Source organism: Vanellus vanellus (genome assembly GCF_965231255.1).
Source record: "Vanellus vanellus genome assembly, chromosome: 9".
NCBI lineage: Eukaryota > Metazoa > Chordata > Aves > Charadriiformes > Charadriidae > Vanellus > Vanellus vanellus.
The window spans coordinates 16,749,300-16,771,673 of NC_138914.1; the positions used below are offsets into that span (position 1 = coordinate 16,749,300).

Genomic DNA, 22,374 nt, shown 5'->3' on the forward strand with positions numbered 1-22,374 from the left:
CAAGACACAGCCTTGGAAATAAAAGTCATCCTTATGGAAATTTCTCAAGGACAGACCTGTTCACAAATCTTTACAAAAGCCATTTAAAACACAAGACCGTGCAAACCTGCAAACCAACATTTCATGATAAATGTCTAATTCCTCTTGCTGAGATATTCAGAGAGAGAGAGACAAGGAATTACAGAAACAGGACAACTTAGTGACACGACACAGAAAAAAACGCAGATAAAACCAACAGATAATGCTTTGAACAGGAGATGTCAAAGACCTCCTAGTTTTATTCACACATCATGCCTCTTGCATACAGCAAATGGTGACATGAGAACCTTTACAGAGAAATGTTTTAGCATGTAAAATGCATTACAGTCGTACTGGGCTATAATAAACTGAACCTCTACTGCTACCTTCCTGTGAGTATCAACATAGTTTGAAAGTGCAAGTATCAGATATGACAGCACACATATATTAGCATGACAAGTCATCATCTCTCAGCCTCTCAAACCAATGCTCCCTTAATGCTGTAGTGTTCTGTAATCCTTGTGTAGCGCTTCTTCCTTGCACAAAAGACCGTTTGCACAATTCGAGTAGAATAGAAGTTTAACTCAAGCGAAAAATAGTTGGAAAAAGCCTCACAGATATGAAAGTGTTCAGCTGGTTCAAAACCTCTGAAACTAGGATTAAAACATACTGAAAACACTGAGCAGATGCACAAAAGCATCTTGGGATGAACACATTACAAAATCAGTTATGGATTCTTAAACACTATTTGCTCCTTCAGGAATGTGCCAAATAAAAGCTGCAAGAAAGACACCTAGATAAACAAAGTACAGTGTAAAAATGTCTTTGTAAGTTTTTAGCCAAACAATATTTTGAAACAGTTTATATTCTAGCCAAGCATACTAATACTTAACCAGTAGAGCAAGCCTTCTTTTCTCCTCTTCACATGACACAGATCCAAGAAAAATCAAAGAAGGGTCTGTGTTATGTAGCAGGATGGAAAGGCAAATTATTACAGTTTTCTAAAATAGTAGATGACATGAACAAAATGTATCTTTAGATAAACTTCTACGATTCTTTGTCAAATATCAATCTTCTCCACTCCATAATAAATAAAACCCACAATTTTTGTTTGCCATGCAGCCATTTAATCAATTGATTTTGCATAGTCAAAGCTAAAGGTTTTCAGAAACACAGAACTATTGCGTCAATTGCCACTAAGTTTACAGATTAAGAATGCTTTTCCAATGTAGTTCATGGAGAGAATAAAGTCTTGAAAAATCTTTAAATAAAACAAAATAAACTGAAAAACAAATAAAACTCCCCAGTGCATTCCTAGCATATAAACTCAGTCCATTAAAAAAAAAAATATCTTGTATTGAATCATGAGATTTGTTTTTCATTAATGTATCCCATGCTAAAAGATACCCTGGGTACTTTTACTTGTTTGTTATTATAAGCCGATACAAAACATACCCTGATTCTCTGATTGCTTTTTGTCATTAAAATAATTAAACAAACACAAGTAAGGAAACTTAGCATTTTAAAAGAGAAAAAAACAATTATAATTCATTTTCCTTATTTTTTTTTTAAATGAGAAAAGAGGGAAACGGTTTGCACACTAGAGGCTAATGAAGAGCAAAAGCCTACAAGAAATTATCCACAGACAAAGATAGAAAGTGGAAATAACCGCTCTCAAAGAATAATTAGGCATATAATACCATATAATACCAATAACATGTTTAGTGTATATGTATTTACACACACACCCTGTATATAGTTGTAGACAATAGATGTACAGTAGGCTTTTTGTTTGCCATCGGTTTGGGTTTTTTGATAGGCTGAAACCTTTCTTCAGGTTGCACAGTGATTATACAAAACCAGAAGACAGCACCAAGAAAACCACAAAAACAATGTTTTTCCAGACTCAAAATGCAAAGAACAAAGCTAAGGAGGAGGACACCTTGTATGTTTAAAGCAACTAAATTTCTTTGCACTTGGTGCAAGACAAAGGCAACTTCTTTTGGGACAGGAAAACGAAGCCCTAACTGATGTTTCTTAAACCTGCTTGGGTGGAATTTATTCCTACTGCCGCTGAAGGAAAAAATGAACCTTTTTGTAGACACAAACATTAAATAAATAACGCCTGTCTTTGGGCGCTAACTTCTACTCCAGCTAGGAAACTGATCCACAAGGCAACAAAAAAAACACTTCAGTCTCACAAAAAGGAGGAATTATGTTTAGAAATTATTTTTGAAGAAAGTGAATTTTAAACTGTTCTTAAATTTAAAAAAATGTATGTCTAAATGATAATTCATACCATTCCGTTTTCATGCTGCAATATAACATGTATTTCACATTAGGACTTTTCACCATTGCATTACAGACTGACCTTTCAAGCAAACCACATGTTACCAACACATCTTTAAAAGCCAAATGCAGCTGGATGAGGCAACACTAATTAAACTAGTCCCACATGTTTAACTGTCTCGTTACTGGTTCTGCAGTTGTGACTGTCTGGGGACAGATTCCGTAATTTCAGTGCTGACATGCTTAAAGTTTCTTTTTCATTTAGTGATGCTAATTGTAAACAGGCAAGACAACAACTTGCTTCACTTAAGGGATGCTTGGGTAAAGTAGCTAATCCCCAGGATCATAAAAAATTAAGCTGAAAGAGCTTATCAGACTTCTAATTCAGGTAAGCACTCCAAACACAACGTGCCTCCAAATCAGAGCCTTTGAGAATATGGGCAGCAATAGCGCTTGAGTTAAAACTAGTTAAAAAGCCTCTGTTAACTGTAGATTAAAATCTACTCTCTTCCAGTTCAGTAAATTCACCCCAATTCAAAGAGAAGTTGCCATTGCCTTGCTGCTTATTCGTATTCTCAGTCTAGCGATACTTTTGCTTTTGTGCTTTATTTACTTCATTCTTGAAAATTTTCTTTGTAGTCTCTTCCCCTACAGTTCAAAGGGGTCACGTGCCATTTCTCTCATTCGCCATTCCACTATAAAAAAAGTAAAACAGGTGAGTTGCAGCAAGCGAGGACAAAATTCAGTTTGAACATACAAACCTGAGACATTTTTTAGAGAGGTAGGCAGTGGGACCCAGTGCGAACTTATGCTTGTGACACTTGAGACAACAGACCCCCCTCCTTTCCCCTCCCCCCTCCCCATGTTCACACTGAGCCCACTTACACATACCCCCAGGTAAGTGCGGCGCAGGACAATACTGAGATACTGATTCCAGTGCTGGAAGTCACAGATCTGAACTAGCACGGCAGCAAGCACGAGCTAATGAGGAGCTTTATAGCAGGATTCATTATCTGCAACTCCGCACCCTGCAGTACCCTTGTAATGCTCTCAGTTGAGCTCCACTACGTGCTGTGGATACGCCTTTACCCATTCCTGTATGGGTTACTTGGCACCCAGGCCCAAGTGGACAGGAATAACACCATTAAACAGGCAGCTTCCAGTCCTTCACAATGGGAGCTAGAACGGTGGCTCCACAGCTTCCAATCGGCCAGAGAAGTTAATACTCATCAGAGACAATAATACAGAAAAAGGAAAGATACAAAGAGAGAAAAGAGCAATTTTCCAGCATTATAGGCCAATGGTAAATTATCGTCACTTTCTTGCCACTGGAAGCAACAAGGAAGTAGGAGAGGCATCCTGATTAACAGAGGCGTCTCAGGATAAGAAAGCCTCTTAATATTGTACCTGAGATAGTGTGCTTTAACAAACCTTCACTGGCTCACATTTGTCAAACGGCAAACTCCAACCCCAAGTAACTAAGCAACAGCTGCTGAATAAAGAGTGGTAGAGAGTAGGGCTTTTTAGAGGAAAAAGTTAATGTTACCGTGTAGCCTGTATCTGACATCTAGTTGCCATGGTGATGCGGATGTATTAGAAACATACAGATTAGATCCACAGCCACAGACAGACAGACAGACTAGGATACAAGAAAGATAAAGCACAGTACACATCTTCCGTGGTGATGCCAACATTTCCAAAAGGCTTGCTGTCAAAGACAGAGAATTGAAAAAGAAAAAAAAAAAAAAAAAAAAAAAAAACCTGTGAAGCTAAAGCCCTTTGCAAGAACAAAGCAGCATCCTGAGTGGACTCTGGGAATCGGATCTGAGGCAGAATTTGAGCAAAACCAGATGGAACAAGTAGAGAAGTCTGTGCATCTTTGTCCAATAGCCAGTAAGAGTTAAAATAAAGAAATATGGGAAGATAGGAAATTCTCTGCAACCTGACTAAATCAGTTAGACTAAGAAAGTTCCTTTTAAATTAAATAATGACCAAAGTTAGGAAGATAGTGCAAAGACTGTCCTAGAGATCTTAAAATGTGAAGACAAACAATTCAGGGTAAGAATTTCAAAATATAAATATAGCAGTCCAGGACAATATACGGCCATGACTACTGAAATTCTCAGAAGCATAGTCCATAAAATCATATACGACAGTGACAGACAAGATTTTATTTCTTAATTTCACACCTTGCAGGAAAAGGGGTTTACATATCTGCTAGCTGCAGATTATAATCTTTCTGCATCACTTGAGAAATGAATTTTTTTGGTTCTAATATTCTAGAAAATAGGTAATCTCGATTTTGACAGCCACTTGGAAGGCATTGATAGGAAAGTATGACTGAAAGATATTCATAGCTCTTTTTAAGTATCAAATTGAAAAAACCTCACTTAATCAAAAACTGGTTGTGGTTCATCACGTTTCAATATCTTTTAGAGAAGGCTCTATTACATGCAGCAAATTTTTTTTCCTATGCAAGCAAAACTTTTGATTAGAGTCTGCATTTAGTGACTTGTAGTGCATAAACTCATCTTTTAACATGCAGTGAAAATCATGCAATGGAAATGCCATTTGACACAGGTGATATTCTTTACCAGTCTCTAAATTGTTCAAGCAAAACTTAAAGATAATTTGTGAAGTCTAAGATCCACTTTTGCAATATTTCCAGCATTCAAGAAATGAACATGGTAAGCAGAACAGCACAGACTAAACCTGATCCTTTTGTTACTAAAGACACTGAGTCCAGAATTATTCAAAGCTGTACTGCATTCATTCTGTTTTTAAATGATTTCTTAAAGTATTAGTGCTTATAAAGATAGAAAGATAGGAAGGAAGGAAGCAACTGCAAGAAAAGAAAGAAAACATCTTGCAATAGGACAAGGAGTAATGATTTTAAACTAAAAGAGGGTAGATTTAGACTAGATATAAGGAAGACATTTTTTACAATGAGGGTGGTGAGAGGTGGTGGATGCCCCATCCCTGGAAACATTCACGGTCAGGTTGGAGTGAGCTCTGAGCAACCTGATCTGGTTGAAGATGACCCTGCTCATTGACTAGATGACCTTTAAAGGTCCCTTCCAACCCAAACCATTCTATGATGAGAGCACACAAATAATTGATTGCCAACTTTCCATAGTAATAATAACAATAATCATAAACCTTTGTTTAAAAGCTTTGTGTTAAGTCACATGATAAAATCTATACTTTCAACAGCCAGTAAATGATAAGTGACGACAGACAGAGAGGCACAAAACACAGTGCACATGTGCTAGAAATAATCGTGTCATGAGCAAAGCTATAACAGAAAGAGATAAAGCCTATTTCTGCAGAAAAGTATCACAAGCTCGTAAAAAAAAGAGCAAATCAAATATACTAAGTCATGGAAGAATGCTAAATATCAGCTGTCCACATAGAAAGCAATTGAATTATGAAAATAATGAGAGCAATGATAAAAATTAAATTGAAATCCATAGGAAAATATAGGATATTTATTGTCATCTTGTCCCTGAAATAAGTGACTTCGAGACTTACAGGATACTTTTTAACCACTTCTTTTATAAATCCATATTTACTCAGAGCAATCACTGTTGCAGAATCAAAACAGCTGCTAACATTTGAATGTTTTTCAAATCCGATGGTGTGAAACTAGTCTCTCTCCTTAAATTAATTTAAGGAAAGACAAATTTAAACTATTATTAATGAAGATGACTATCTTTTTACATATTACTGAACTTTTAATTGTATTTTACATTCATGAACCACTTTTTTAAAAAAACGCTGATGACACAGCTTGAGTCTCTCAGCAACATATTGTGTGCCTTATGTTTGTTAGTTGAGTTGACATAAACCATATCTCCTGTTGACAGAAATACTTGAAAATATTCATTGACTTCAGCATCCATCACAGAAAAATTCTGCAGTTACGGAAGGCACTGATAAAATCCCTTCCTGTACTTCAAAAACACCAGAACTGCAGCTATACCACAGTATGAGGATGGAAAGAACAGACGGAAGGCAGTCAGACAGAGTTCTCTAAGTTAAAATTTATGTTATTGCTTTTATTTTTCAAAGCAGATTAACTCTTGGACTGTATAACACTGATATCAAATTTTATTTTCTATCTCGGTTCTTCTGCTCTGTTAATAAAGACACAGCAACATCTTGCACTAAGGCTGCTACTTCATTATCTACATACACCTGGATAAGATATCTGACAATCTGCAATCCAAAATCCAATGTCATGTTTTTCTTTTCTTTTCTTTTTTTTTTTAAACACCTCAAACAGAAAGGATTCTGAGAAATTAATTTTTAACCTGACCACGCTCACACTGTTCTCCAGCTTCCTTAAAACAGACCTTCCCTTTAACATACCTGTATTCCCTAATTTAACAGAGAACCAGGCCTAATGACATAAAAATGTAAAAGCTGATAGGTATTTGCCAAAGACCAGCCAATCTGATAATAAGAAAAAAATCCTTCCTAGTGCCAAAATAGCAACTAGCAGAATGCACTTATCGCAGTCTAATGTCAAGGGTAGGAAAGAGGGAACTGTTACTAAGGAGAGATTTTTAAAAGTCAGTTATAATTATTTGATTTAAACCATATTGTTCACCTGCTCCCCTCTCAAATACATTATAGTAGGGAATGAAGACTTAAGTAAATTGCAAAATTCACAAAAACATGAGCATGACCCCAAAATGTATTTCCAAATCATGTGGGAGTACTATGAAATATAACTTCCTTGGTGTAACAAAGGATGGGAAAATTCAGTCTTTCGTATTGGCAGACATCATGAAATGTCAGATAAGGTTGTAGGAAAATGCTAAGAGAAATGTATTTGGTATAAATAATGTCAACATTAAAAAGAAATCAGTGTAAGCACTGTGCTAAAAGTTCAGGTAACTTCCTTAATTCAAAACGTGCTCATATAAGGAAAAGTTGAAACATGGTTCAACAGCATAAGCCCAATTCTCCATTATAAATGAAAGCCGGAGAGTAACTTTCCAGACCCAACACTTTTGAGGAAATTTTATGCTTTATTTTGACATTTCATTATTAAAATCGGTAATTGATTCTAACATAGTTTCTTCTCCCTGCACAGAAGGTACTTCCTCTCTGAAGCAGAGTCCATTGCCTTTTACATGGGGCAGTTATTGATATCAAGTTTCTAAAAAAGGCAAATGCGTTTGAATAACTATCTGCACATGCCCAAACATTGGTATTTTAATTCCATTTAAGCAACAAGTAGGAAAGCAGGAAGGTATTTCGAAGTGCCTTCCTGAATCAGAAAGCCATTTATGGAAGATAGTTATCATTGTAGACTTTACTGTATGTAGTCATTTTAACGTGGACCTTGTGTGCATTACCTACTACACCCTGCTTTTCCACATATCAATCAACATTTCACCTTGGGCACTTCAAAGACAGTTATCAATTCTTTTCAGAGAGTCTAAAAATTCTTCCAAGCTAAAAGTAGACATTTCCCTGTTTAAACTAATTTGAACAACCATCAACGTAAATCACAGAATCACAGAATTTTTTCAGAGTTGGAAGGGACCTCTAGAGATCATCTAGTCCAACTCCCCTGCTAAAGGAGGATTGCCCAGAGCACATTACTCAGGACTGCATCCAGGCGCGTCTTGAAAATCTCCAGAGAAGGGGACTCCACAACCTCCCTGGGCAGCCTGTGCCAGTGCTCTGTCACCCTCACCCTAAAGAAGTTTTTCCGTGTATTTGAACGGAACTTCCTGTGTTCTAACTTGTGCCTGTTACCCCTCGTCCTGTCACTGGGAACCATTGAAAAGAGCCTGGCTCCATCCTCCTTCAACCCACCCTTGAGATACTTGTACGCCATAATAAGGTCTCCCCTCAGCCTTCTCTTCTCCAGGCTAGAGAGTCCCAGCTCTCTCAGCCTTTCCTCATAAGGCAGATGCTCCAAGCCCTTAATCATCTTAGTTGCCCTTCGCTGGACTCGCTCCAGCAGTTCCCTGTCCCTCTTGAACTGGGGAGCCCAAAGCTGGACACAGTATTCCAGTTGTGGCCTCACCAGTGCAGAGTAGAGGGGGAGAATGACCTCCCTCAACCAACTGGCCACCCTCTTCCCTATGCAGCCCAGGATTCCATTGGCCTTTTTGGCAACAAGGGCACATTGCTGGGCCATGGATAATTTACTGTCTACCACAACCCCCGGATCCTTCTCCTCCGAGCTACTTCCCACCCCTAACCTGTACTGGTGCCTAGCATTCTTCCTCCCCAGGTGCAGGACCTTGCACTTGCTTTTGTTGAACCTCATTAGGTTCTTCTCTGCCCAGCTCTCCAGCCTGTCCAGGTCACGCTGGATGGCAGCACGGCCCTCTGGGGTGTCAGCCACCCCACCCAGTTTGGTATCATCAGCAAACTTGCTGAGGATACACTCTGTCCCCTCATCCAGGTCATTAATGAATATATTAAACAAAATTGGACCAAGTATTGACCCCTGGGGGACACCACTGGTTACAGGCCTCCAATTAGACTCTGTGCCGCTGATCACAACCCTCTGAGTTCTGTCCCGCAGCCAACTCTCAATCCACCTCACTGTCACCTCATCTAGCCCATACTTCCTCAGCTTCCTAATCAAAACTAGGAAGAAAAATCAAACTCCAAATAAAAAAAAAAAAATCAAATTCCAAATCAAACTAGGAAGAAAAATTTCCAAAACTGAGTCTGTTCAGAACAAGCCTATTCATTTGTACCAGCACGGTGCTTCTGCTTGCGTGCACTTAGAATGACTGGCATTTAAGTATTTGTGCGATATTCACCCCAGGACTTTAGTAGGAGTAAAGCACAAAAAAAGCCCAAGCTAAAAGATGTCAGTTCCACAGAACTGTGAAGCACAGGCTGCAGTCTCCCCACACAGAGCACAGTAGTTCAGCAGGCGTTAAATTTTAAGACCATGAAAATCAAAGGAACATAATTGTGGGGAGATGGCATGCACTTGGTACTGTGCTGAAGAGCCATGTCTAAAACTCTTCAATTGTCACAGAGTTTGAAGTGAGAAACCGTGCCTCTGGCTATACAATGGAATCCCACTAGAAACAAACCACGAGAAAAGCAGCAAGCACAAAAATACTGGTGTACAAAAATATCATGTCTCCCAAAAGCTCCATATCATATGCTGCACAAATTGAAGACAGTGCAGAGCTGCAATCTAGCTATCTCTGGATGGAAAGTAAAATAGAGACATTAACCTTGTGCTGCGCCTTAATAAATTAAAATTCTTCTAATCCAGGACCTGACAACTTCGTAGCAGAACCATAGTCACAAAACTATCTTGCATCCATAATATTTCCATGAATCCAGTGAATCATGCATATATGTCATATATGTAAGAACAGATTGCACAACTCTGCACCATGTAGCATAGATGTGCCTGTATGTCTTTTCCTCTGACATTCACTAGTGATGAAAACAAAAATACATTTTAAATAATTACGAGTGTTTAGAATTTGAAAATCTATTCCTTATCTGGTAGTAAGTTTGGACTCTTTGCTCAATGTCTTTTAATAAATACAAAAAACTCAATGGATAACTAAGTCTTGCAAAGCTGTAGAATGCATTTAATTCCACTGTCAGCTGTGTTAATAGGATGAAGGTTTATCCCCCAGGAAATATTCCTCCATTACAAAACTCAGCAAGTAAAACAAGATTATATATATAGTAAACTAGAAATGACAACAAAGGAAAAAACTCCCATTAGTTTAAATCAACTTATGTAAGCCTACTTCCTTTCTATTGCCAAGAGAAATTATTTTCCCTCCCTCTCTCTTTTTTTTTTTTTTTTTTTTTTTTTTTAAGGCAGACCCATCGCTCAAGCTGCATCTGTTCTGATCCCAGTAAAGAGATTATCCTCTTTCCCCAGTCCACCTCTATTGGCCCATGTCTACCTCCTCCACCATCTCTCAGAGACTACCGTCCAGAGCTGATAGATAGATGCCCATAAAGTCAGTCACCCCACCCTAGTTCTGTCAAAATGATTCTATTTTCAAACACTCTGCTAGGAGAAAATGCTGATCTGATTCCTTTTACCAAACCAGTTTCGGGACAAGCTTACCGAACAGCTTATGACAGCTGGTTTGAATGGGACAGTAATACCTAGCAAGCACAAGTGGCAGAGAGCAGTAGTTCTTATCCCCCAATAACCTGCCGTTGACATCATACATCCAACTGTGCCCTCAGACACTTCACTTCTTTATAGGCAATTCATCTCCAAAAAAGGTACAGAAAGCCTTGTCATAATCATAAGCACAAAGGAGATCAAGCAAGAGCTAGCTCGTACAGAAAACGGAGATATAAATTCAGGATTGAAAATATGAGAAAGGTGTTCTCAGCAAGCAGGAAAAAACATGTAACACTGTGAAAAGGAATACAGTGTGCAATTGTCAAAGTGTTTGTAGAGGCCTGAACAGGAAATAATCAGTGCAAGCATAAAACTATGCAAGTTCGCCTAAGAGTTAGTACAAAACTAGGCCTGAATAACCACATTTATTCTTTGTGTCTTCTTGGGAAAACAAAGAAAGGAAACGGAGGTAGCAGATACCCAACTAGGAAAGAAAAACTGACCTCATTCTAAAAGGCTTTTTTATTTTTTAAGAACACTTAGAAAGGTTTTCTTTGTGTGCGTAATATTTTAGTCCAGAACAAACCTGGAGGCAGAACCACAGTGAAGATTTTATGAGACATAAGGTTTTTAGAAATAAATAATATTTTTCTACTTGCAAAAACTATCAGGCACAGAGGTCTCTCTTTAGATCTAAATTTCTTACAGTGAAGAAATTATTACACTGAGCACATTCACTCTAAATAGAGATTGAGTAAAGACAGTAGTCTTTTCTATCCAGCTGTGATTAGGACCCATTTAGTTTTATTATTCTCTTTCTACAGTAAAAGGCCTGCATGACTTCACTTTTCATTGCATTCATTTGTATCTAGAGGTCTGAGAGAGATATTGCGAGATATGTAAAAATACAAATTATTCAAGGCAATTAAATTATAGAGGTGTGTACCTAAGAATCTTACAATCTACCCTTGATTCCCAAGCAGAGGCTGTAGATGCCGAACTGCTTAAAATCCAAAATTCTAACTACGTAATTTTTGGTAACAACAACAGGTAGTTAAAAGACTTGACACTTTTTAAGACAACGTACAGTGCATCTAGAAATTTCTGAAGTATTAAAAAGAGGAGAACCTGGGCTTTTCCCCTTTCTGCAAACTACAAATATAAAGTTTACCTTATCATATAAACAAAGACTGACTGCAAAAGCTCAAAACAGGAGTTGTTTTCAGTTGATATTGAGATAATGTGTTTATCAACATCCTCTTGAATTTCCTAGATGTTACGCAACACTAACATAAGCAGATGAGATCCTGCTGTGTGTCACTTGTGGTACTGTACTATGCTACTCTTCACTTTTCAATGGGTCCCATATTTTAGAATTGTCTGAGTGTATGTCACCGTGACGCATTCACTCTCAGTCTGAATTTGGTTTTCATCTACATTGAAATCCACATTTAGCCAAGTATTCATAAGCCTCTTCCAAGAACTTGAAAAAATGCTGAGTGTAAACTCAATAGCAGAAAACATGCCATTACTGTCCACAGCTATAGGTAAATATGAGATGAGGACTTAGAAAAATAAAACTGGAATAGGTTTTCCAGCTCAGATACAGCACGTACTTTGGACAAAGCATGTAGGATTTTAACAAGTTAAAACTAACTGCATTTTCATACTAACAAAAGGTGAAATGCTACTCTGTACTTTCACTTTTATATGCCATCAATATCTGCAAGATCAGATTTCAGTGTTCTGAAGCCTTCTTTTATCTTCTCCTCCTGTACATAAATCCATTATAGACTCCTGCTTTTTCCCAGTGGCAATCCTACTGCCAGAAACCATGTTCTCCATGGATGGTTGCCAGAAAGCCTAGCCCACATTCCAACTGCCTACTTTTTAATTATATGTCACATTCCTAGGTTCTTCTAAATATACTACCAGCATCTCAGAAAGTAATAAACCAAATGTTGAAACTATTTAAACTTTAAATCATTAATCATTTTTCATTATTATTAATCTCTTCCACAATACCTGTTTAAAATATACCAATTGGTATATTGAAAGGTATATCTGAGTATCTTCAGAAGGTATACCTATGGAAGTTCATATGCAAGCTATGTCTGAGACAGTCGTGTGTCCAAATCACTCACATTCCAACATAACAGGAGAGAAGTAAAAAATAGGAGATAAGAAAACTCCCTTTGGTGCTGATATAGAACCCATGTAAATAAAATGTTAAAAACCCAACAGCAGCAGGATTAGACATTGCCTTATACACACTTTTCTCATACCTGGACTCCTGCCTCAGTACTGCACTGTCCACACTGGATTCAGATCAGATTTGGCAAGTACAGAATCAAACTCTCAAACTTCCTTCTAATATGAAAAAAGTAGCTTTCTTCCTCCCTTCCTTTTTCATCTATGAATATACCTGTATGATACAGCTGATTAATTCACTAAGAATCCTTTTTTCTACTTTCTGTCAGAAATCTCTACACAGTTGGTAATTGCCAGTTACCAAATTTGTGGACGGAAGAAAGAGCTACTGCTTGCTAAGACTCTTATCACAGAATTTCTTAATCTTAATTATTTATTCATTGTTTAAAAGGATACTGCCTTGCAAATCCTGTGGCTATAGGCAATGAATACACTTTGTGCTTAAAGAGAAGAAACAGAATGCACTGACAGATTTAGAATCCTGATGTGTGCTTAAACATTTCAAAAGCAAAACATTATCATAAGCAGTCATTTTCAGGAAAAGCGAAGGAGGCCAATTCCATCAGAATGTTCTGCAGTTTAAATGGACAGCCAGCCTTGCTGTGAAACAGCCTAGAGCTGAGAGGTCTCTCTGTATTGACAGACAGATAAGCACACTTATCTGTAAAGCACAAACATCCTACTTTTTTTTCTGAATTCCTTCAGTATATGAACATTACAGGAATGCTGAAATAGTGTTTTCTGAGCCCCATAGGCTTTACGTTCCAACGATCAGTAACTCAACTATTTCCAACATTAATTGACGTGCACTGTAAGATACAGAGAAACCGGGGGACGAGGGTGTGCAGACGAGGGGAATGAAAATATAAAAGCACATCAATAACCAGACCAGGTCTTTAAATTTTACAACGACAATCAAGAGTATTTTAAATGCAAAACTGTGATTCTTTATTAAATTCACTCATTTACTTTGCCTTCTACATTTATGTACATTTATGTACATTTATTTACATTTATGAGGAACGACTGAGGGATCTGGGGTTGTTTAGCCTGGAGAAGAGGAGGCTGAGGGGAGACCTTATCACCCTCTACAACTACCTGAAAGGAGGTTTTAGAGAGATGGGAGCTGACCTCTTCTCCCTGGCGACAAGTGATAGGACAAGAGGAAATGGGTTCAAGTTATGTCAGGGCAGGTTTAGATTGGATATTAGGAAGCATTTTTTCACTGAAAGGGTTATTAAACATTGGAATAGGCTGCCCAGAGAGGTGGTGGATTTACCATCCCTGGAGGTGTTTAAGAAAAGGGTAGATGAGGTGCTTAGGGACATGGTTTAGGAGTGGTGGTGTTTTTATCAGGGTAGGTTAATGGTTGGACTTGATGATCTTAAAAGTCCCTTCCAACCTCACTGATTCTATGATTCTATAATAGGTGCGTGCAAGCTGTACGCAAAGATGGCACTAGAGTTACACGTATGCTTACAAATTAGGTTGGCAGCCCTTTTTTATTGGCACTTGTTTTCCTTTTCAAAATGTTCCATGTTAAATTTTAATACAGTTTTGATATTTATGGTATTTCAGCTTTCTTGATTTCATCATAAATGTCATGAAATTTGCTTCTGCTTTTTATTTTCCGATTCTAAACTTGATGATTTCCTTAGAATGGGAATTATTTAGTCCTGTTCTTAACATCAATATTTTTAAGCTTTTCTATGCAGAAGCTGAAAGAGCCAGAAGATATATAAAGAACAGCAATGTATTTATGTACCATGATTTTTAAGCCAATTGCATTTAGAGTCTAGTTAGGGACTGTGATCATCCACTTTAGCGATTCTACAGCTGGGAGGGATCACTATGATCATGCAAGCTGACCAGGACAAAGTTTTTCCCCAAACTAATTCTAGACTACATATTATTTCAAAAACAAACAAAAAAGAACCTGGTCTTGATTAAGGGCTTGAGGGGATGGACACAGGACAACAGCCTTCTAATAGACCACTATCTAAATTCATTTAAAAAAAAAAAAAAAAAAGAAAAGAAAAAAACAAACACGAAACACAAACAAGAAAAAAGGCTTTAACTGAGCCCACATTTGTGCAATTTGCAAAATAATGGAACCCAATTTCAGGCACTGGATCTTTTTTAAACCTTTGGCAGACAGATTATAGAGCCTGGTATTAGTATTTAACTAAAGATCACTAGAGATCAACTAATTAATCCTTTAATCTTCTCTTGAATAAGCTAAATGGACTGAGCTCCTTTAGTCTTTCAGTATAAGGCACAATTTTCAACCCTTTGGTGAGTCCTGTGACTCTCCTCTGAAGCCAATGCAAATTATCAATATCTCTACAATTAAAAAACCCAAAATGAAGGAAAAACCTTAGAATTAGCTTACAATTAAAAAGTTCATGAGAGTCCTGTGCTTAAATATGCAATGATCACACTTGTCTGTTTTCAACTGTGAGTTTGGGCTGTGGTTTTGCCTAGTAATTCAATAAAATAAAACATAACCTGGAGACAAACAGCAGGCATTTTCTAGAGAAATGGTGTTGTGCAGACACTTGGTTGTAAACCTACCAATATCTACTGCCTGTACCCTCAGGCTAGGATTTAATTAACTTGTTATCACCCCTCCGCATTACAGAACTGAAGAAATAGGCAACAACAACAAAAAAAAAAACACATACAGGCCTCTTCTTGGTAAGCATAACATTTCCAGACATTGTCAGTGTCCAAGCTGAGACTATCATGTCCATGTGTAAGGAAAATGTCAGCAACATACCAGATTTCAGCAGTTGGAATACATTTAAATGACAAAAAAATGTTTTTCTGCAGCTGCATAAAACGATGATTTTGGCTGGTTTGAATTAGACAAAGTGGAAACAGGAATCATCACAGAGCGTTATCCTCTACATCTCTACAGGCAGTCCCTGTATTAGAGGCCAAAAGAAGACGCAACAAGCCTTTTGACTTTGGCCTTTAACTGTAATTAATCAGCATATAAAAATGTATTCTATACAGAGCTGTACTACATGTCATGTAACTGAAGGTCCTTTGGTTTTCCTGCTCTCACTAACTCACTCCTCAGGTTAGCTCGCTCCACCAGAAAAACATGACTGCCTGACCTCTCTATCCCTTTGCAACCATACTCTTTATTTCTTTCTCTTTTTTTCCTCCTTAGCAATTCTGGAATGAATGAATGAATGGACAGGCTCAGTTAAATAAATATTAGCACTTGCACAAAAAAATAGTTTGGTAGCTTTAGAAGCTTTAAGCATTTTCCAAATCTTTTCAAGATATCCTGTATTAATCATTTCACAACCTTTCAAATACTCTCTAGGAAGCTTGGCTCTTTTGTAATCCCTAATTTAAGACATTACTGTAGGATTTTTGGCTTCTCAAGATTCTTAAGTCTGAATCATAACTTTGGAGAGAAGCTGTCATATCAATCGCTTCTCTTACCAGCCCGACCCATCCAAATTAGTTCTCCTTCCATTTGTGATTACACAATATCCTTGCATGAATTACCACAAATGCTAGCCTGGAATGTATTATGAGGAAAGCATTTAATGTATTTTTAGCTGTCTTTTCGTATAGTTAAAACAAGGAAGAGGAACCAGATCATAAGATTAGGCAGCTCTCTACAGACCAATCACAAATACACTGTAGATATTGTTCAGAAACTTTGGCGCTTTTCTTTTTAATTTTTTATTTTATTACTGGCTTGAGAAAAAAAAAAATAGATGGGTACTGCATAAGCACAGAAAATTCTGCTGCCTGTTCAAAGGGAAGTGGCATAAGGAAAACGAGTAAGCGTGTACCTGAGTTCAGTTTGCATTCTCAATTTTTAGACCGAAGTCCATACTTCCTAATATCTAATGTAGCTGTTTGTTCACGCTATGTGCTATGCGGCACCTATGAGAAATACTCAGGGGAGTAGAAATTTTAATGTAGTTTATTCCTCCAAAATATTATCCGAAAACTCACAGCAGCTGAGTATACAGTCATAGAATGATTCCCAGAAGCTTGAAAGCATAAACCTAATAAAATATTCCCCTCCCATCTACCCTGTATCTTTTACTTCTAGCTCTCAGCAAAGACAGAATGTAACTTGTAAGCGATAATGTAAGATCTGTTCAACTGATTCGGAGATTCCAGAAAATAATGCATAAGAATAAACATATTCTGCCATATTCTATAGCAGAATTCATGCAAGTCTAATACACAAATCATTGATCATATTAAATTGCTAAATCGCCACAGAACAATAGATATTACAAAACTGTCATACGTTCAGCATTCTTCCACTGAAATTTCAGTTAATTGCACACTGGAACACACACAATATGTAGTTAATCAACAGCTTCATTTTAAAAGGAAGGAAGGTCCTAATTTACGTTCAGCCGGCGGAATGATGAAATAAAACAGCTCTTTTCTTACCCTTATTGTACATATTGGTTGGTACTTGGACATCACTCAGACTGATGTTCACAGGCAAGTTATTGAAGTGGTCGTTTGGCACTAGAATGAACTCCTTCCCCAGCTCCAGATAGTTTCCTTCTTCATCCCGCTCATTTATAAGCACAGCATTGAAGTATTCATACTGCAACAGAAACCCACGTTCAGTATTCAGGATTCATGTTCAGCATAAAAATATGAGGTTTGAATATTTTAACATATCTATCAATCCATTGATTAACATTTACATGTTTCTCCATCTAAAATAGAAGAACAAGATATTTTTATCGTCTCTCAGATTCCCTCTATACTCCTGGTACAGATACCTTTCTGAAACCACATATATCAATACACCTCAAGAAAACCCCATATTACCTCAGATCTCTGGCTGCCCTAAAAACGTTAAGAGCAGCACAACAAACAATCTGAACGCAAACAGTGTATACGCTATTTTTAATACAAAGTTCTCTAGATTTAAATCACTCCCTGGATAATTATTTAATGATGATGTCCCTGTTTAGCTTATTTCCATCAGTTCCCAGAACTGCTATCAGTGCTGACCTCGGGTCTTGACAAACTGAAAGTGTTTTTACTTCACAGGAATATTAATTAAAGCTGTTGTTGCTTACCTGATGTGACTGACTGACATTTCCTAAAGAAAAATACTTGCTTTTTGCTGAATTTTACAAATGCACATCATAGTAGGTTTTGTAAAATTATACATACTTTAATATGGATATGTAAACTTAGCAGTGACTTATTTTGAACGAGAAATTATTGTCTGCCTGTTACAGATTCCTGAAGAGTATTTGGCCTATTTTGTACAGAACTATAACCAGATAAGCAAAAGCAATTTAGATAAAATTATTGATTTCCTTATGACCTAGTTTAACCAGAAATTCTATCAAGCTTTGAAAGCAACAAACAGCAAAGTCTACTTTTTAACCTCTTAAATAACTTTAACCCTTGGCAAGTTTCTGAAGTTTCTTATTTAAGAGAGACCAAAGTTTAGTGTCTTTAAAGAACCTCATAATTTAAATACATGTCTCCGCCCTAACTATTTGAGAGTAAATCAATATAAATAGTATTTAGACATAAATCTATGCATTCATAGATCTGTACAACCTGCACAAGGATAAACATATTATACCGTTTACAAGGCTAAAACAGATGAGCAAGTACAAAAACTTATAAGGCTTTTCACAAGCACCATTTCTCAGTATGATACGCAACTCATTCTACTAAACAAGACTTAGTTAAAATCTTACAATCTATACACTTCTATTAAAAGGCTTGATAATTTAACCACTATCTTAAATGGAGGCTTACTTGGAAAGCTGCTTTCCATATCCTACTCTTTTAGCTTTTCAAAATGGCCAACCCGTAGTTTGCATTTTAGATGAAAGTAAAATAAGTCACATTACCCAGATTTTTGAGGACCTTGTGTGTATGACAGAAATATTCAGACAAACTCAGTTTTTGAAAGTCAATTTAACGGAAATTAATCTGACACGATTAAACATGACCTTAAAGTTATTTTACTTTAACTGGTTTATACTGCGATAAGCCAAATAATCTGCTGCATACATCTCATGAATATATACAGCTACTGAATTCTAAAGTTCTGGAAAAAAAACACAGTAGTCTTTTTTTACCCCCTCCAGGAGTCACAGGTAAAAAGTAGAGATATAATTTCTATAAAGCTGTAGTTTCGTTAATGAATTAATTAATTCTAAAAGTTGTTAGAATTATCCAACACACCTATAGATGCTACCCTTCTCTATACCACTTGGGGGATGTCACTGTTATATATTTGATTCTTATCGTGTTTCTTCATCCTTTTGGTTTCGGTACGACAATTTCCAAGAAACTCCAGTTCTCATTCTATTTGGGAGAAACCTTCTCCATCTCTGCTTATTATCCAGGTTTATCATGGATCATTAACTGCACTGCACGCCTGCCGCCCATATGTGACAGCAGCTATTTCAGTTTACCCTTTCTGCAAAAGCCAGATACAGTTGGCAGAAGACTTTAAAGCTCAACTCGTATTTCCCATTTTAGTAAGAAATAGAATATTCCTTCCAACATTAAGCCATGCACTAATGACTGTTGTAAAATGCAATCCTACTCCAATTCCAAGCAAGGAAGAAGTAAGCTGTGTAGCTTTTCCATGATACATTCGATAGTATCTAAGTCAGGAAGAAAGGCTGATATCCCATCCCCCGGGAGTACAGTGATAAAGAAAATTCTGTATTTCACGCTTCTTGCCAGACACCTCTCTCTTCACACCCCCTGGACAGCTGAGTTCCAGCAGGGTGAGGATGATTGTTTCATCTTGTTTCCAAACCACTTGTTTTCTTGTCCTTAAAGACATGGTTTTGTTTTCCTTTTTTTCTGTTGAGCATGACATCGTCTCCACAACTGCTAGAGCTACAGATGGGCCATTGTGCTGCTTTCATTACACTTCTTGGCTTTATAAACCTTATCGGCATTGTCACGGAGAAATCAAAGGGGGGGTGTTTTTTTGTTTTCTTATTAAAGACCACCATTGAAAGCATTCACTAACACCTAACTCCAAATTTTAACACAGAAGTTGTACATAAATATTACACTTTATCCCCAAATGTATTCTCCTTTCACTTGAAAGATTCTGTGCTAAAATACGTAGCAATATACCATTCCTCTTTAACTGATTTTAAGTTATGTATCATGGAACAATTTCTACAGCAATTCACATACAGACTTCATGATTTCAAGGACATAAGTTTACCTTGCACATGGGTTTGTATAATACTGTGGAAATGGTAGGAAAATGGACAAAGCTCAAATAAGAATGTCAGAATACACATGGCAATCACCTCTAAAAGAATATTATTTCCTTTCATTCAGTGGGTTATTTCCTTTTCCAAAGGAGTTAATTAGTAGACATCCTCCTTCATCATGTTCTGTAAGTGGCAAGGCTAGCCAAGTATTAAAATCTGCTATATTCTAAATAAATGAAACCACTCGTTTCACAATTAAGGGTATTTAGGACTGATTGTTTCTTTGGTTGATTTAGTATTCACTGATTTATTGGTCTGAGTCTGTATTTTCTCTTTTCAATTCTACAAGTGTATACACAATATTATTATTTATGTGGGGTTTTTTAAAGCAAATTGTAGCATAAAATAGTCCTTATGGTATTACAGAAAATTAATATTTTCCTGTGGGTTTTTTTTCTGCTTGATTTAGGGAGGTTTTGGGTTTGGTTCGTTGGGGTTTTTTTGCAAGTGGAAGCCTACAAAAATTACATATTTAAGACAGTCCTGTAAGTTCTAAGGATTAAACATCAGGAAATATATACAGCTCAAAACTACTACTGAAAAAGATCTGCATTTAAGCAGAGCTATTATACAGTGGCTTCTTTTGGGCACTTTCCTTCCAAGGAAATTATTGACTGTGACAGCTGAAAGGTGATAGAAGGAAAATTAAAAATAAAAATTGAAGGGAAAAAAATATTAAAGTAAATCCTTCTAGCATTCTGACACTGCATTCGCGATAATGCCCAAGGGAAAGCGGATAAAGTCCTGTTTGCTGACAACACAAATACTCTACCCGCTAAGCTCTAAGAGAAAATGACTTCAATTTTATCTTGTCAATGGAGGTTAATCTTTGATGTAACCTGAACTAGGTGAGTTCTGAGTGCGCACAATATAACATGTCAAAAAGTTATTAGTCTAATAAATAACAAAATAATTATCCAGGTTGGGAGCATAACCAGGCTCTACTGTGACTTGGCCAACAGGTGAGTTTACACTAACATTACATATAGACTTGCATGGTGAGCAATGAACTGGAGAAAAAGCAATCAAAGGAAATCTCCTTCATGTAATCTATTATATACATCTCAAGATCTAAACATAAAAGTTCATGTACTTGTATACTTTTGTGTATTTAAATTTGCTCAAGTAAACGCATCGGGTTTTTTGTTTGTACATTCCTTAACAGCATCTGCATCATTCTGAATGTTTGATCAACCATTTTGAAAGCCCCCATCGTATTGCAATGACTTAGAGTAAGGCCATAAAAACTGAGGACAAATAAGAATCTCGGCTTTCATGCAATACTACTATTTCACCCTTGTGAAGAAAGCATTCCCAACACAAGCCAATATAAACTGATCAGTAGTACTCAATCAAACAAGCAGTGGACCATTCTTCCTCAACGAGGAGCGGACCATATTTGAGACGTCCCAAAGAATCATATTGCTAGCAGCCTGCTAGCAATAACATACTGGTGGCAGAGTAGACTTATAGGGCTGTAAGAAGACTGATCACAAAATTGTTTTACAGGTTCATTCAGGCTGACTAGCAAAGGCAAGCTTTGTTTTAAAACACCATAAGATAGCCTGAGCCACAATACAAAACTACGTGCTGTATGATCTGTCAGGATGGCTGCCAAAGACTTACGTTAATGGTGATAAAAATTAATTAACTCAAAAGGTACCATAAAAAAATTGCGGGGAAGTGCAAGGTTTGTGGCACACAATGAGAACCACCAGAGCGGGTTGCAGAGAACTGATCTGCAAGGCAAGATAGAAACCTTGAAGCTATCTGTTCCAGTTTAGCCACTTATTTTGGCATAAATTCTCAATTAAACAAGCACCTTGATTATAATGGGTACTTTGCTGAGACAAGACATCACTAATTCAGATATAATGCTGAAAAGTATTGCACATGCCTTGCGTAATTGCAGCATTGTACGAACTGTGGTAGATGAGTGACAGTTTCTATTTCCATTTACATTTCTCTTACTGTAAACAAATATCTTGCGATGCTTAAATTATTTATCAAATATTTGTTAACACTGTAAACAGCGTATTTAAATATAAACATTTACTGTGCAATTTAAAAGAAAGATACATTCTAACGCACATTGCCTTTGGAACTTATAGAGTACTTGGCACATAAGTGTAAACATATATCAGTTGGTTTCATATTGTTTTAATATGAAGTATTTTGTTTTAGTGATATGAAACAATGTAAGCCCAATTTTAGTTTGATATGTTTTTTCTACAGTATAGAAATTATTTTTAGCAAGACAGCATAAAAAAGTCCCATTCACAGAGCTATGAGGACTAGGAAGAGGTAAGAACACAATTGGGAATGATTTGCACTAATGGGCCAGCACTACAGCAGTATTGGGGTTACACTGATAATATTTGACCACGCAAGAACCATTTTCACAGCGTTTCTGCAAACATAGCACTCATTTAAAGAAAAAGCTGGAGGTCTCTGGGAGACACTAAATCAATGAAAATTTATGGC

General features: G+C 36.9%; 1 protein-coding gene across 1 annotated transcript in view; it reads right to left on the reverse strand.

Annotated features, from left to right (window-relative positions):
* Window positions 1-22,374, reverse strand: part of CACNA2D3 (calcium voltage-gated channel auxiliary subunit alpha2delta 3) — a gene marked incomplete at its 5' end in the record, with an annotated part of 465,227 nt that overhangs the window by 265,555 nt on the left and 177,298 nt on the right. Inside the window, one exon of the mRNA XM_082487543.1 lies at window positions 17,051-17,213. Within this exon, the coding sequence (XP_082343669.1) occupies window positions 17,051-17,213 (163 nt within the window). The remainder of the gene's footprint in view (window positions 1-17,050; window positions 17,214-22,374) is intronic.